At 33.3% G+C, this 16,849-nt stretch overlaps 2 protein-coding genes and 1 pseudogene across 2 annotated transcripts; 2 read left to right on the top strand and 1 right to left on the bottom strand.

The window, feature by feature from the left end:
- Positions 1-1,989: 1,989 nt before the first annotated feature.
- On the top strand, positions 1,990-7,720 carry LOC145638268 (protein CLT2, chloroplastic-like). The gene is made up of 10 exons (XM_081689231.1): positions 1,990-2,470; positions 3,622-3,767; positions 4,278-4,315; positions 5,019-5,134; positions 5,604-5,703; positions 5,808-5,843; positions 5,969-6,019; positions 6,136-6,259; positions 7,068-7,193; positions 7,286-7,720. Exons 1-10 carry the CDS (start codon positions 2,082-2,084, stop codon positions 7,450-7,452), a joined length of 1,293 nt encoding a protein of 430 aa, XP_081545357.1. The 5' UTR covers positions 1,990-2,081; the 3' UTR covers positions 7,453-7,720.
- A 1,153-nt stretch (positions 7,721-8,873) lies between these two features.
- On the top strand, positions 8,874-9,707 carry LOC145638267 (calcium-binding allergen Ole e 8 pseudogene; annotated as a pseudogene).
- Positions 9,708-12,257: 2,550 nt separating this feature from the next.
- Positions 12,258-16,619, bottom strand: LOC145638266 (uncharacterized). The gene is made up of 9 exons (XM_081689230.1): positions 16,530-16,619; positions 16,310-16,379; positions 16,068-16,155; positions 15,528-15,707; positions 15,250-15,435; positions 14,967-15,137; positions 14,721-14,878; positions 14,475-14,604; positions 12,258-12,665 (listed from the first exon to the last, which is right to left on the bottom strand). The coding sequence occupies exons 2-9, from the start codon at positions 16,366-16,368 to the stop codon at positions 12,654-12,656; spliced, it is 984 nt and encodes a 327-aa protein (XP_081545356.1). The 5' UTR covers positions 16,369-16,379; positions 16,530-16,619; the 3' UTR covers positions 12,258-12,653.
- Positions 16,620-16,849: the final 230 nt, after the last annotated feature.

Below are 16,849 nucleotides of genomic sequence, written 5' to 3'. Positions count from 1 at the left end.
TAATGTACGTAGTATATAAAACCAAGTTTTTTTGTAGTTTCAACAGTATGTTCAATGACTTCCATTGTCTTGTTGGCTTGTATAAACGCCTAAAAATTACCCCAATTTTTTATTTTTTTTCACGAAAGAAAATTTCTAATACGAAGTATTAAGCTAGAACATCTTAGTATCCATTAACATTTAATCGTTAACGAGTTAAAGTAAAAATATTAAGCATTGATTAATCATTATTAACACAATGTTCTTCAACTATTTAATTCATAAGTCTTCGCGAGATAAATCATGAAATCATGGTTTTCACATTAGGGTAAGCATAGATTAAATTAGAATTACTTTTTTGTATTTTTTTATGACAATGTTAATAATCTGATGTATTCAAAGGTTAAGATAAAACCAAAAACCGTGAAAAAACTATAAAAGAAATGCCTAGAATTTTCGAAATTTCAGGAAGAGAAACGCCTAGAATTTTCGTTTCAGTCTTGGAATTTCGAAAATTCTAGACATTTCCTCCTCGGATTTTAGAAAAAATCAGGCGTTTGGTCTGCACCCAAAAATTAAAAAATGAATAATGAAAAAAACAAGACTTAAGCTCCGATGATTACCTTATCGTTGGTCGTCGGTGGTTTGTTGGAAGAAAAATGTTTCTAGTAGATTAAGTTAGTAGGTGAGAGTAGTTTCGTCCTGTCATATTTAAATGCGGGCGTTATTTAACTTTTCATTAAAACTAGATTAAATTCCGTGCAATGCACGGTTGTTAAATAATTCTAATGACAATAAATTTTACCAAAAATAATGTAGATATAAATATTATAAATAGAATTAGTAGTACAAAGTATGAAATATTGTGAAAGAAATTAATTATACATGTAATAGTTATAATGGGCAATTTGATATTTAAGGACATTTATTTAGATTTTATTATACAAACTAAAAGTCATAATTTAATTACAATAAGTTTTTTTAGTAAGTGGTTTTGGAGGGAAAACTTTTTACAAGTATAATATTTTGCCAAGTGTTCTCTAAGTTTCGCCTTTAATATAATGTAACTAGGTTAATTCCCGTGCCATGCACGGTCATAATTAAATTTTACAATAAATAAATATGGTGTTAATTCAACAATAATTTATCCAAAAAATTTATTTGTAACAAAATAACTTAAATTAAATATAAAGATTATTGAATTGGATTGTATAAAAAAATATATATAGTAATAGAAACTTAGAAGATTTAACGTTTTATATAAGAAAATTAAATTATTAGCTTAGGTAATTAGGTTAGTACCCATATACGAACTCATATATACATTTGTCCTTAAATTTTTGACACACTTTGATCGGCATAATATGAAATTTTATTTGAGTTCATTTTACTTTAGGATAATTAGTATTCCGTAATCAACTTTTTAAATATATTTTAGTTTGCTAATAATTAGAACAATTAGATTTAATTTTCCAATATATGTTATGTATGAAGTATACTATAACAAAATTATTTTGTTCTTATAAACGTTATGTATAGTTTTAAGATTAATACTCCGTAAAAAGTATGCTACCAATATGATTTTTCTTTAAAATTGATATTGATAATATTATAATAATCTTGGAAAACAATATATTCCAATAGCTTATTTTTTTAAAGCTATGTTAGTATTTTTGTAATTAAAATTTTCCTAGTATATATGTAAAAATTTTAATTGAGTAATATTGGATTAAATATGTTGTCAAAATGGAAATGACTATTATTATAAGTTATAAAATATATAGATGTCATTAAAATATGGTAAAAAAATTAAAAAGGAAAGGAAAAAAAAAAGGCGGGAAAATTTTTAACCTGGAAATGACAAGTGTCATTCCTGGTTTCGCCTTTAGTATAAGTTATTGATGATTGATTGATTGATTGATGATTCAGTTTTTTTCCATTTTTTTTTATAGATGTCGCATGACTTTTTGTTAATGGATCGATACCTTCTAATGAAACAGGAGCACAGGCCACAGCACAGCACAGCACAGCACATTGTAAGCAAAACAACTTTCCCCACTCTTCCTTCCTGAAAGTCTGAAACCATACTCTTACCAATTTCAATGGCGCTATCATTACACTTCTTCCATCACTATAAACTCTCCTCCATTACAACACCTCCCCAGAACTCACTTTCTCTCTCCTCCATAACCCCATCTTCCATCAAAATGCCCACTTTCTCTCACCCCCGAAATCACCATCTTCTCAGAAATCGTCCCCCAATTAAACCCCCCTTTTCACCTTCTTTCTCAAATACCCAGTTCAAATTTAGAGTCAATGCTTCTTCTAGTAAGCCTGTATCTTCTTCTTCAAATACTAGCAGTACAAAATCAATTGTTTTCTGGGCAATTGTTACCGCCATTTTAGCGGTTTCTAACAGGGTTTTTTACAAGCTTGCTCTTGTTCCTCTTCAGAATTACCCCTTTTTCTTGGCTCAATTCATCACTTTTGGGTAACTTTCTTTGCAACCCTGCTTTATTTGCGTTCTTTTGGATTATGGGTAATCGCTAATTTTTTAGACTTAATTAATTGTCATTTTTACTGATTTTTATGTTTTCAATACTTTTGATGAGTTTAGTATTTATGGTGATCGCTGATCATGAACTTTAATTTAATGATAGAGCTGAGCTGAACTGAACTTATTAATTAGTGATTTTTAACTACGGATTAGTGATCTTTGATTATTTATTGATTATTTATTACTATACATATGTGTATATACAAATGTACATATTAAAATATTTACGAAAAATATACTATATAATTATAATTATAAAATGTATGGAAAATATATTATAAAATGTTTGGAAAATATATTAAAAACTTGAAACCTCTAAATATTTTAAACACATATACTATTTATTATTATTATTATTATTTATTGATGATTATTATTATTTATTGATTATTATTATTAGTATTATTATTTCAATTATTATCATTATTATTATTATTATTATTATTATTATTATTATTATTATTATTATTATTATTATTATTATTATTATTATTATTATTATTATTATTATTATTATTATTATTATTATTATTATTATTATTATTATTATTATTATTATTATTATTATTATTATTATTATTATTATTATTATTATTATTATTATTATTATTATTATTATTATTATTATTATTATTGTTGTTGTTGTTGTTGTTGTTGTCGTTGTAACAAGAGCTTAAAAGAATGAAATTTGGCTTTATATCATTAGCAATATCATTAGACATAAATTAAGAGCTGAGCTGAACCGAACTGAACTGAACTGAACTGAACTGAATTTCAACGGAACAGAACAGGCCCTTGCTGATTTTGGCATTGTTATATATGGTGTATAGCAGTATAGAGAAGGGTGCCTAAAGTCACAAAGGTTATGATGTAGACGGGATTAAGGGGGTTGCCCCCACGTGGCCACGACATTAATCAATTAAGCTAGTTGACATCCACGCGACATTAATTGTGATAAATGAACGACTCTAAAGATTGTTTTTGTTATGAATGTTGTTTCTTGTGTATTGTGATTGAGTGCGATTGTAACTTGTAAGTAGTAAGGTCTTACAAGAGGTTCTGAATTTCTGATTTATGCAACACAGGTATGTGGCTATTTACTTTGCTATATTGTTCATACGACACCGTGCAGGCATAGTGACTGATGAAATGCTAGCTATTCCGAAATCTCGTTTTGTGCTCATTGGTCTTCTTGAAGCACTTGGTCTTGCTGGTGGCATGGCATCTGCAGGTACAGCTGACTGATTGACTTGTTCACTAGATACTTGTAATGAATGGTAGTTTTCATGGGTTTGTATGAGAATCAGTTACCGATGTTCCTTAATTTCTAATGTTGCGTTCCATTTGAAACAACCTCCTTGCAACCAGGATAAGGCTGCATCACTTTATGGTTTTGACTTCATTGCTCTCTAATCTGCTATAGGTGGAAACCTCTTTAGAAGCATTTTGTGGCAAAGGGATAGTAAAATATTCAATATATATAGTATTTCACCTTATTCATCTTGTTCTTGTTTCTCAGTATGTCTATTGGAAACTGCAATCTAGAATGCCATTCACTCCTTTGTATTGTGTTCAATTAGTTAGATTAACTTCGTAAAAAGCAAACATGGTCCACTCCCTCCCAGTCTTTGCCCTCTGGTTCCGTCTGTGGTTATGTGTACACAAGGCTAGATTAGCTGCCTGCCCAAGGTCTTTCCTTAGTCACCATTTTTCTTATACCAGTACCATTTTTTTCCTGCAGCCATGATTCCTGGCCCAGTGATACCAATTCTGCATCAGGTAAATTGAGTAAGTTGCAAGTGAAGTAGATGTTTGGTTTCATGATTGTACTACTATGATTTATATGGTTATGGCTTTGTTCTCGTACTAAATTATTATTCCTCTATGACTTAACAAGCTTTGCAAACTGCTGCCATCAATAAATTTATACCGAGTAGATTAATTTTATTAATTATCGTGTAATCAGATGAAAGTAGTTAGCATATGTGCTTCTGTGAGCTGTTATTAATGGAAGTCATGTTTACTGACCCTTAAAGAGGCAAAAGTAAGTATTGTACCTATAGTAACTTCCTACTTATCTCTACTCATACTGTATGGAACCATACAGAATTCTCGCAGCTGACGGTACAGATCTGTATTTTGGGCTTAGCAGAGGTTGTGCCTTAAAATCTTAGAGCTTTAAATTACTGGCTACTACAGCCTTGACACTATAGACGCTGTGCACTATAACTTCAGTGTTGGATCCCCAAACTGAGATTTGTATTGCAATGTCTATGGACTGATAACTGAACTATTACTTGTATCTTTTTGCTAAGAGCTAGGGTATATGTTTATCCAGTGTGATTCTGATCTGAAACAGAGCTTTTTTTATATCTAATGCAAAATTTACCTGTCATAACTTTTGAATGTATTAAACAACAGAAGACCTTAAACTCAGCTGAATTTGATCTTTGATATTACCTCATGTTGTGCCCTCTCACAGACTTTTCTGGTGTGGCAACTGTGTCTCTCTTATATCATCTTGGGCAGGCGTTATTCATTTATGCAAATAGTTGGCTGCTTACTCGTTGCTGCTGGTGTCGTCGTTGCAGTTTCTAGGCATGTTCAAGCTCTCAACTATATTTCCAAAAATTCCAATCATGAACTAATTAATTTGATGCACCACAATTGTTTTCAATAAGCTATCCTTTGGAACTTGACTCTTTGCACTTCTCATACAGCACTCCTGAAGGTGTATGCACACACACACAACTTCCATAATTCCATAGGTAATTGAATGTAGTAAAATAATAAGTCCTGCACTCTTGCCTTTTGTGTGCCAGTAACTATAGATAGGCAACTTGCCAGTAATACAGATATTTTTTTACACTATAATGCTAGCATTTGAGAAGTATGTTTGATCGTGGAAGTTGTGAATGAGTTCTCGTATGCTTCACTGCAGAATTCATGTTTGCGAGAAAGAAATACTGATGTCAATTTTGTATGTCAGGTGTCCTAAATGACCATTTGCAGTCACTTATCCCTGTATTTACTTTTTATTTTTTCTTGTTTTTTATTTGGGCGGCAGTGGGTCTGGTGGTCACCAAGTCCTTTCTGGAATTGCATTTGCATGGCCAGCTCTCATGATTGCTTCAGGTGCTTTCCATGCTGCTGCATCTATCTTGAAGGTCATATTTTCTTTTTTCATTTTGTTAGTTTCTACAGCTCGTGATACGTCCATACGTGTGACAATAATAGTTCTTGAAACTAAAAATACATTTTTTGTGATCAGGAATTTATATTTGTTGATGCTGCAACGCGTCTCAAGGTATTATTGGTCATCACGATTTCATACACTCCTCTTGTCCTGAATTATTTGTTCAGATGATGAAGACATCTGAATGCTCTTTTGTCTATTTTCCTTTATATTTAGAATTTTTTCTGATCATGCAGGAGAAGTCTCTTGACATATTTGTTGTTAACTCCTTTGGATCTGGCTGTCAGGTAATTTTGTCAGAATCTCACAGATGGTTAAATTATAGGACAATTTTACATGCCTTATACATTCTTTTCTTAAAAATTAGAAATTGACGATTTCGTTTTAAATTTGGGTATTCTAGGCTCTTTTTGTTCTTGTTTTGCTCCCATTGTTATCAAATTTGAAAGGTATACCATTTGATCAACTGCCTCAGTATCTAAAAAGTGGAGCTGGTTGCTTTTTGAACATTGGAGCCAATAACACAGGCAAGTCCTCTACTTCTCTTGACTGAATAGAATATCATACCTGTCCTTCGAGCATCGATCTAATTTGGAGGTTATTGAACTAGTTACTGTGTAAACAATTAAACATGGGTTCTGGTAGTCAACATTAGTTAAAGTAGAAGGAAAGAAACGATGGAATTGGTTGATTAAAAAAAAAGGTGTGTTGTGACCATTCACAGTTTTCAAGAAGTAATTCTTGTTCATCTAGATTCTTGACTTAGTCTTTAGTCACTTTATAGAGGCTGTAATGTGATATTCCTTGTGTGTATCCACATAAAGGAAGCAAGGAATTGTCTTTATTTACTTTTTTTTTTTTTTTTTTTTTCTTTTTAAATAAATAAAAATTTATGCAAACTCCAATCCTTGGATGATGGGGAAAGAGGAAGGTAAGGCACTCACTTTGGGGTAAAGCAACTGGGCTGTGAGCAAACTGCTCTAACCCCGAATTGTGAAAGAGACGAATAAATGACCTGATAAAAGTAATCAAGGATTCAACAGACTAATCTTATATTAAATTCCATTTTTCAAGTTTGTGTACTTCTCCGTTGTAGAATACTCTCTGTTTTATGACTGACTGATCTTGTAATTTCATTTTGTGCTCACAACCAACAAATGCTTACGTTCTTCTTTCTTTTTGGATTAATAAGAGACTGAGAGGAGGTCTCGTCAAGGCACAAACGCCAGCACAATTTTTGTAAAGGGGGAGGGGGGTTGCATCAGAACCTAATACAGCCAATACAGTGTTTAGTATATTTGAGATAATTTAGAATGCTATGGATTTTTCTTTCAGGATGTGATGGAGCTCCGCTGCTACCCCTTCTGTATGTGGTCAGCAACATAGCATTCAACATATCAGTCCTCAATCTACTAAAAATTTCAAGCGCCGTTGTGTCTTCACTTGTTACTATGTTATCAGGTTGTCTTTTTGCTCTCAAGTGCCACAAATTCGATTCTTAAATTTATACTTCATACTTAACATTACTCAAGTGATTTCTTCTTAATTTGCAGTGCCAATTTCCATTTATATTCTTTCCCTCCCATTGCCATATCTCCCTGAAAGTTCAAGCTTGGGCTCATACTTCGTCCTTGGAAGTGCAATTTTGATGTTAGGACTAGTTTGTTACAACTTACCTCAGTATTTTAGCAAAGCTCTTGACAAAAAAGGGGAATCGTAACGAATTATGACTCGGCCATAGATTTTGAACATTGTCTATTCGCCGGACTCTTTTTTCTTCTTCTGTGAAACATTGAATATATAATATCCTGATACATTTTTGTATATATATAGTCAGTATGAAATACTGGTAGTACTTTACTGCTGTTCAGTTTGATGAATTATTTGTAAGTTGTAACAGATTTTTTTGGAAGGAATTAAAAATCTAAATTACAGCCCCACTAGGCCACTAGTTCAGGTCGATGGCATTTTCGTGGCTGATACAAGTATACATCATTTGGGAATTTGGTATACGCACTTCTAAATACTTGTATTAATCAATTATTGATTGAGAATTCTTTTTTCACTCCGTACTACATAAACCCATAAGGGTTGCTACATTGACCCACGGTTGATGAGAGCTTTTTATATACACCCTAAGTGTACCGTATAGTCGTATATCCATGAGTATTTGTTCTCATTTTGATGATTGTTTTTCATTTTATCACCAAATGAAGAACAAAAACTAAGCTAAGGTTAATTGGGTGTATGGTATCCGGGTGTATATAACAAATTCTAACTATTGATAATCAATTAACCATGTATGGGCGCAAAAGTTAACCCACTTTTGCCACTTTGATACTCGTATAAAATTAAACAAAAGACCTTGATGGGTAAACCAAGTTTTTCCCCTTCAAAATATCATATGCAAACCGGTTGTAGGGCCTGTTCTGAACTTAACTGAATTGATTTGAGTTAAATTGAACTGAAATGAATTGTTTATAAGAAAAGGAAATTGGGAACTGAACTGAACGGAAATTAACCAGATTGGTTTCTTTTACACGTAAAATGAACAAATACTTTAAATTCGTCATATTAATTTTGGAAATGATCTAAAAGCAATTGATAATATAATCTAAATGCTCCATTACAATCGTCTTTTTAGGTAAGATTCCTGAATATTTTTTCCTAATCAAGATCCATTCTAGCTAATCATTTAAAATTACCCAAATCAAAGTCCGTAATACTCGTACAATTGTACAGAATCACTGTAATAGCACCAAATCTTGTCCAAAACAAAAGTTAAAATTCTCCTTTTTTTTAATACATAAAATACATACTAACAAACGTCCAGAGCCGTTGGATAAGCATTAAAAATAACACCTAAAGTTGTACTGAGTATTAATTTGGGAAAGCATGACAAAATTACGCATCAATCTGTGTAACTAATGTCAATTTTTAAATCTCTCTAGTTTTAGCTAGCTTATCCAACACCCCCATCCAGGACATTTGTTAGTTTTTGCCAATACTGTAATAAATTACTGAGTATCATAATAATTTTTAAATTTTAAAAAAGTCAGCTTTAAAATTACGAAAGCGAAACCGCGTAAATTCCGTATATTAATACCACGCGTCTTCTCAAAATCGCAAACTCGTGCTTCTCTCTCACGCACCTCTTTCCCCTCTTTTCACTTTCTCTCTCCTCACTTCACTTCCTATTTATATTCCCCTCACTTCTTCTTCTTCCTCATTTTAACTTTCTCTCTCCTCTCTCAAAACCTCAACAATGGCGGCCATTAACGAAGACAAGAGCAACTCCTCTTCCTCCCACTCTCTCTCCTCCGTCTACCTCTCCGACACCGCCGAGGTCAAGAAAGTCTTCGACAAATTCGACGTCAATGGCGACGGAAAAATCTCCGCCGACGAACTCATCGGCGTCATGAAGGCACTTGGATCGGAAACCTCGCCGGAAGAAGTTAAACAAATGATGGAGGAAATGGACTCCGATCGTGATGGATTCATCAATCTCGAGGAATTCGCCGATTTCTGCTCGAAGAAAGTTGAAGGTGATGAGTCTGGTTCGCAGGAACTTCATGATGCGTTTAAGATGTATGATCAAGATGGTGATGATTTGATCTCTTCTACTGAGTTGCACCTCGTTTTGACTCGACTCGGTGAGAGGTGTTCTGTTGAAGATTGTGAGAAGATGATTCAGTCTGTTGATTCTGATGGTGATGGTAATGTTAGCTTCGAGGAGTTTCGGAAGATGATGACGAAAACCAAATCGGAAGCCAAGACTGTTTCGTCGTGAAACTAGGTTTTCTCTCTCAATTTCTGCTAACTGTTAGTACTTTGAATTGTAAGCGTAAATTTCTAATTTCATCTCAAGTTTTTAGTGATTTAATCACGAGTTTAAGCAGTTTAATTTGAAATAATTGTGTTTAATACTACTTTAATCTCAACTTTATATTGTGAATTTTGTAATTATTTGTTGAAGTTCATAGTAGTATATACTACCTCCCTTACACATTATTTGCAACAATTATACATTTTTTCACTGTACATTATGTCAAATCGTTGCAAATAATGTGTAACGAGGTAGTATTAATCTGCTGTCAAATCAATCGTATTATTCGAACAATAATTTTGTACTATTTGGTTGGAGATTTTTCAAGATACTTGTCTTAATCAACAAGTGTATCAACTATCATGCCAAAATATGGAATTTTTAGGGGTCAACTTGGTTGCCAATACGTGTTATTGGTGGGAAAGCATGCCGCTGTTTTAGAATGGTAGGTTTGGTCCAATTTGTGTAACAGATTCGTGCATGGTATGAGCTTTCGAATTGTAATTATGACCGACAAGGCGATAAAGACCTTGTAAAATTGACTTGACCTGAACCCGAAGTAAATTTAAACTCGGAAATAAAATTGATTCGTAGGATATGATATTAATGAGCTGAGTCAAGCCAAGTATTAGTATCTTTTCTTGGAGAAAGAAATCGAGTCATTGACATTATATAGTAGTTGTAGTAAAATACACTATTTTATAGAGCTAATAAGACAAACAAAGCTAAAGCATACGAGTTATATGCACTCACTTAAGGTCACAGATCATGGATTATTAATTTATTAGTTAATCACTTACACGGTAGCTAAATAATTGACCATGGATTAGTAATTTATTAGTTAATCACTTACACAATAACTAAATAATTGAACAAATTTTAAGGTCTATTGACCCATGAATTTGTAGTCTTTATAACTTGTAACGGAGAACACGCTTTTTATAAATTGTGTTAGTAGTAATGAAAATGAATTCGGTGTAATTTGTAGACAAAGTATCATCTCATTGTCCATGATAATCAATCTTATTTCCCAATTGACAAACTTTTAAATAAAACGGATGTTCTGTAAATTATCGAACATCCGTTATAAAGTGACAATAAAATGTGCAAAAGTTATACTAAAACGCACAAAAGTTACCCTGACATATATAAAAGTTATTTATGCTTCATTGATAAATTTGACAAAAGTGACACTAAATTTGACAAAAGTGACACTAAATCTGACAAAAGTGTACCCGATGTATAATAAATTACTGAAAACCGGGTGTATACAAAAGTTTTCCTTCCAAATTTGAGTTTTCAAGGTTAATCTCCCTTACCATCCAATAGGAGATTAGGAGGTTCTCTCAAATGGTTAATGATTGTAAATTTGTAACCATAAATATTTCGTAGATATTTTGCATGAAAATCCATTCCCACCAATCAAGTACTTTACTAGTGTGTATTAAGAATTGAGAATAGTTTTTTTAAGGTAGATTTGGTAAAAAGATGACAAATAATTGTGTTGGTCATTTGCCATCAGCCAGTGTAAATGGTAGCTCATCATGTAAATTCCAATTCTTATAGTTTTGGGGAAAGATTTCAACAGGATTTCAGATTCTTTTTAAAATTCTTGTTGGATCAAGCATCAATTATCAAAATTTTGATATATGAATGATTAATTTAATACTATTTCATGTAAAAAGTTACCTCCAATTAAAATGTTACAAAAGTTTGTAATAGGGTACCAAAAAATAAAAAAGAGAGAATCTCAAATCACAAATTCAAAATTGTATTTTTTTTTTTTTGACGAAAAATGCTCAAATTGTATTAAACAATAACAGAATCCAAAACAATAACAGAGTTTACATCAGCAGGGGTTTCTTCAATCCAAACTCTCATTTCAACATAATTCTTGCTAATTTGAGCTAATTTGTGGGCTGCACCGTTGCGTTTCCTGCCAATATGGGACACTTCAAAAAACGTACAGGCCTTTGCAAGATGGAGTATATCAGCAACCACACGACCAAAATAGGAGCACTCGACTTTCTTATTCTTTAAATGGTGGACAAGCTTCAAACAGTCAGATTCAAGAGTGATGGTGGACAAGCTTCAAACAGTCAGATTCAAGAGTGAGTTTACAAACAAAGTCCAGCTTCTACAGCAACCCCAATGCTATGTCTAGCTGCCATGGCTTCAGCTATATCTACTTCAAATCTGCCACTAATTCTGCAACAGATAGCTAACATAACATCCCACAACAGTCACGAACAATGCCCCCCCCCCCCCCCCCCCCCCCCCCCAATCCAATAGCATCATCTCTGAATATAACAGCATCAGAGTTGATTTTGTAATGTCCAACAGATGGTGGACTCCAAGCTTGAGGCACCAAACTTCTACTCGCAATCTCAGAAGGGAGGATAGCATTTGCCCTGTCATACTCACCCACAATACGCTTTCCTAATGACATCCACCACCTGAGTATCTTTTTTCTCGAATAGCCATGTATTCCTCCTTAACCAAATACCCCAAAAAAAGCTCCAAAAATTGTACTTCGTACTTGATAAAACTACAATCACGACTTCTAGTGCGAAGTAAAAGAGTTCAGTTCAGTCTTCAGTTTCAACACTACACCGCAAATAAATTAATACTACGTACTCGGTATTAATTACTCTTGTTAGTCTTGTACCTGTACTACATAGTTGTAAATTTTACAGTACTTGAGTTGAACTTCAATTTACTGAAAAGATTTGTAAAGTACGAATTTTTCATCAAATTTTTTACAACATTACATATTGTATTGAACACTAACAGAAGCCTAAAATAGCTTAACAACGCAAGGCCATATTGGCGCAAAATAAACATAGAAATGTCCAAAATTTTGCCTAGAGCCCTAGATTATATGTTTCTCCACTGAACATACATACGCATTTCCTAGCAGCTTCACCACTGACGAGTGTAAAAGTACAATTTCAAAGCTTTCCTTCATTAGTGTAGCTCGCAAACTTTTCAAGCACAGCAAATCAGCACTAAAATTACTTTGACAACAGTGAACAACGTTCAGAACGATTTCCCTGTCGTACCAGTGTACACCCTCCGTGATTAGAAGTCACTTGTCAATACTTCCTCTGCAGAGAATGGCAAATTGTTACTGTAAAGAAAAGTATCTGAGTTCATCAAGATACCACCAAAGAAAAGCAACCAATATAACTAGAGCAAGTATATAGAAGCACACTAGAACCAGTTCAACTTTTAATAATATGTTGCCAAGTGTCCTAAGTTTCGCTTAGTAGTATGTAACAGATAATTATTTTAAATACATCAACACTTTAACAATTGATGATCTCAAAAATGCCAAGATTGTTCACTACATGTCTGTAACCTTTAATTTACATTCACCAGCACGAACACCCCCCCCCCCCAAAAAAAAAAAAAAAAAAAGCACAACCTACACTGACTGTATTAGCTAATTTGCTTTATAGCTAATACAATTAGTGAAGGCTTGTTGTTGTTCCATTGTAATTACAAGATATGAACGAAAACTAAGTTCGGGAGGAAAAAAACATCTAACCTCTATAATTGACAGGGTCAATAAGCATATTTTACTTTCAAAGGACAAATATATAATATGAAGTTGCAGACACACAGGTAGAGGGTCTAATTCTACAATACCGAGAATGTTGTTTGAAAAGGAGGATGCAATTGCAAATTTTTGTGTAAAACTTCGAGAAGAACCCAAAGATAACTTTCTCTATCAGAATCTAGATGAACAATTCAGAGTAAAAAAAAAAAGGGTACAATTTCCATACAGAAAGATCATTTAGCATGTGTGGAAATGATAAAATGCATATGGATTAACATATCATGCAACATGGAAAATATTCTTATGGAAAGTTTGCATGACATTCTACAATCAAAGTAAGGCCCTGCGCCCCTGCTCTATTCACCTTAAAAAATATGATTTCAATTTAGTAAAAATAATTTCACTTTCAGTTTAGTAAAAATTGTAAAGATAATTTCAGTTCAATAAAAATAATTTCACTTCAATAAGAATAATTTAAGTGACTTTAAAGAAGAAATATAACAGAAGACCAATAAAATTAAGGTGTAGAGAACGGGGCCTTAGTCTGATGAGAAGGGGAGTTCAAATAGATGATACTTGCTTATCTGAACAAGAAGAATAACCACATCATCAGTTTTAACTTTGTCCTACTACAAACCAAGTCTATAAAACCAGCCATTTAGGTATAAGGCTGAATTTAAATGCTTCAATTGTTCAATGAATCATAGTCTCACAAAATCCCATACTTTTGCAGTATTTTCTAGAATCACTAACTTCCCATTTACAGGTATTAGTTTCTGCTTTCCTCTGATGTTTTTAGCATGCATTAGTATTGATAGCTGCAATGCTGGTGTTTGCTGTGTTTTGCAAACTAGTAATTTCCACTATCAGATATTGATGGCTACTTGCAACTTATAATACTATCATTACAGCCTCAGATATGAAGAGGGCACCATAAGTATCTTATATATGTATACATCATATATATCAACAAATTCGAAGAATGGGCTTCCGAAGAGAAGATAATATCTATGACTTTATGAGTGTGAAAAAACCAAGCTGGTATTCTGTTGGTTCACTAGAAGCAGTTCCACACCTAGTGAGTTAATGTAAATTGTGGACACTGATTTATTTATCCATGAGGTTGTACTCCCTACTGTTCTGTTAAACAAACAACCTTGCAATTTTATGTTTTTAATAACTATATCTTCCCTTATCAACCAATATAACTACTATGTATGGTGAAGCTGTGAACGTATCAAGCACATAAAGGCCTAGTCACATTTCAGCTGCAATTAGAAGTGCTAAGAATTTTTTATGTATCAATAAAAGGAACTAAGCTAGATATATATTATACACAGTAACTAATGCATACCCTCTGCTTTTTATGTTTTCTTCCCATGCTTCTAACACTACCAAAACCTGTTGTATTTTGCTCATCACCGTCATCTCCAAATTCTAAGCCTTTAATTTCATCATAGAAATCATTAGTCAAACCTTGCAACCTACAAATCAAAGAAAACAAATTCAATAACAGGATTAACAGCACAAGTTATATGCTATGATATCATTGAAGTGATAAATCAACATAAGTTTAAATTTTTAACAGAATAATAGATACCCATTGGATCTCATTAATTGTTTAGTTTTCTTTTTCTCTGCCTTTGTAATGGGAGCACGATTAAAAATCTCCTCTTCTTGCTCTTCACGTTTCTGCCACTTCTCTGCGAATTTAGAAAGTTCTCTACTTTCAGATCCAGCTCCGATTGAATCTTTCACCTGTGGTTGATAGACAGAAAACAATAAGCATAAAATGTACCCAATATACACCAATAAATCACATCGAGTAATCGATGGAAAATCTGACCTCTTCAGGTCTCCCCTCTAGATCATCCACCAAACTCTTAACATATTCACTTTGTCTAACTCTTCGTAGAGTGTGCTTTGTTTTTCTCTCAGCATCTCTCTCCAGCTTAGACTTCTTGTCTTCCATGGTAACAGGAGCAATTTTGGGAGGCCGGTAGATACCACCATGATCCTGAAAGTTCAGGTGCAAATTATCATTTCCTTTTATTTTCACAGAGTTAATAAGTGAGAAATATTTGCTGGTGGCATCATGGTAAGCTGACAATATGTCAATATCTACTTACATCAGTATCCATCTCTGGAATTTTGCTGACAAGCATGTCTGGATTGGGACGACATTTTAACAAATCCTCAGACGTCTGAGTGGCACCTCCAACTTCTTCAGTCACATCCGCTTTCGCACCATCGGTTGAGGCAGATGTTATTAGCCTGTCAATTCGATATCCACACTTTTTGTCTATAGGGCGTATCTGTGAAAAAATTCCAAAAATAAAAATCACAAATAGCTCCAATGGTATCTCTTAAATCTTTAGACTGGGAGAAAATATATAGGCAGACATACCTTCTCCAAAAATAATCGTATCTCTACAAGACTTCGGACAACAGGATGCCCCTCTATTGACAATCCCTTTGCCTTGCGCAGAAGATAATAGACAAGTGACTGACAATAATTTACAAGCAGCAGATGCTTTGCCTCGAGATAGCTTACCCCATCTGCAGTAGGAAATTGTTTTGCCTTTACCTAATACATTAAAACCAGACATTAAAGACAATAACCTTGACACCTTGTACAAAGATTGGGAAAAGGCATTTCAGGTAAATTTTGTACAACCAAAGAGAGCAAATAATGTCACCTCCTAAAACCACATCTAACCCATAAAAATTAAAAACTAACGGCAAATGCTTTTTACAATTTTACTTCCAAACAGGCAAACACACAATACACGATTGGAAAATTTTGGCTACTATTGAAGAAAATTACACTTTTCTACAAGAAAATCGCAATGTGTTGAGCAATTCAAACAACTCAAAACATATTCAACTCGGTTTGCATAGAATCGTGCACGTATATAAAAAAATAAATTATGCAAAAAGAACTCACCTTGGCAGTCAAAGCTTGAACTTTGCTAGTAACAACATCTAAACCTTCCTTCATTTCTTTCAATACACCAACCAATTGAGGCAATTCTCTAGCAAATTCAATCAAAAGGCATATAATCGCATTAGGTTATTTAACAACAATATGCAAATTTCACTATTTAGTTCTTATTTTAGATATTCATAAAGATTAAAAATAAAGAATAATTCATGAAAATTCAAGTGGGTTAAAGTATATTGACTTACTTGCGTATTTTGCTGGGCTCAGGGAGAAAAACCCCATTTTCATGGTTATGTCCTACCATTGAAAAGCGCTCTGATTTCATAGTTAAATCCAAACATTAAAGTGTTGTGCAAAACATTAGCAACCAAATTTGATTCATAGTTATAGGGATATTTGATTCAATTATCGATCTCATAATTTTAGGGATATTTCATATGATGATAACAAATACAAACAACTTACCTCAGAATTTGCTTCAATGGGGATACAAGAACTATATTCACGCCAACTGCGCTTCAATGGAGAACGTTGAGTGCGCTTCAATGGAGAACTCACTAGTATGAGAGAGAGCAATTCTATGGATCCCTATGACCCGTCACAATTATTAAAGGAATAGATCCGTTTGTGCTTGGGCTTGGGCCAGAATAGATCCGTTGGAATGACATAAGTGAAACTGTTGTGCTTGGGCCAGAATTGATCGAGGAAACGGTAAAACAAGTAAAAATGATCCGAGAGAAAATCAAGGCTGCACAAGATCGTCAGAAGAGTTATGCAGGCTTGAA

Source organism: Chenopodium album, chromosome 7, assembly GCF_948465745.1.
Source record: "Chenopodium album chromosome 7, dcCheAlbu1.1, whole genome shotgun sequence".
In the NCBI taxonomy this organism is placed as follows: Eukaryota; Viridiplantae; Streptophyta; class Magnoliopsida; order Caryophyllales; family Amaranthaceae; genus Chenopodium; species Chenopodium album.
Note: the sequence above shows the minus strand (reverse complement) of the source record. Positions and strands in the feature narration are given on the sequence as shown.

Excerpts from the sequence above, each read along its gene's own strand:
- LOC145638268 (XM_081689231.1), top strand. The coding sequence starts at position 2,082 with ATGGCGCTATCATTACACTTCTTCCATCACTATAAACTCTCCTCCATT. Across the intron at positions 5,135-5,603 it reads GTCGTCGTTGCAGTTTCTAG|TGGGTCTGGTGGTCACCAAG; the intron begins GCATGTTCAAGC and ends TTTGGGCGGCAG. Across the intron at positions 7,194-7,285 it reads ACTTGTTACTATGTTATCAG|TGCCAATTTCCATTTATATT; the intron begins GTTGTCTTTTTG and ends CTTAATTTGCAG.
- LOC145638266 (XM_081689230.1), bottom strand. The coding sequence starts at position 16,368 with ATGGTAGGACATAACCATGAAAATGGGGTTTTTCTCCCTGAGCCCAGC. Across the intron at positions 14,879-14,966 it reads TAGAGGGGAGACCTGAAGAG|GTGAAAGATTCAATCGGAGC; the intron begins GTCAGATTTTCC and ends TATCAACCACAG. Across the intron at positions 14,605-14,720 it reads CAATTAATGAGATCCAATGG|GTTGCAAGGTTTGACTAATG; the intron begins GTATCTATTATT and ends TTTGATTTGTAG.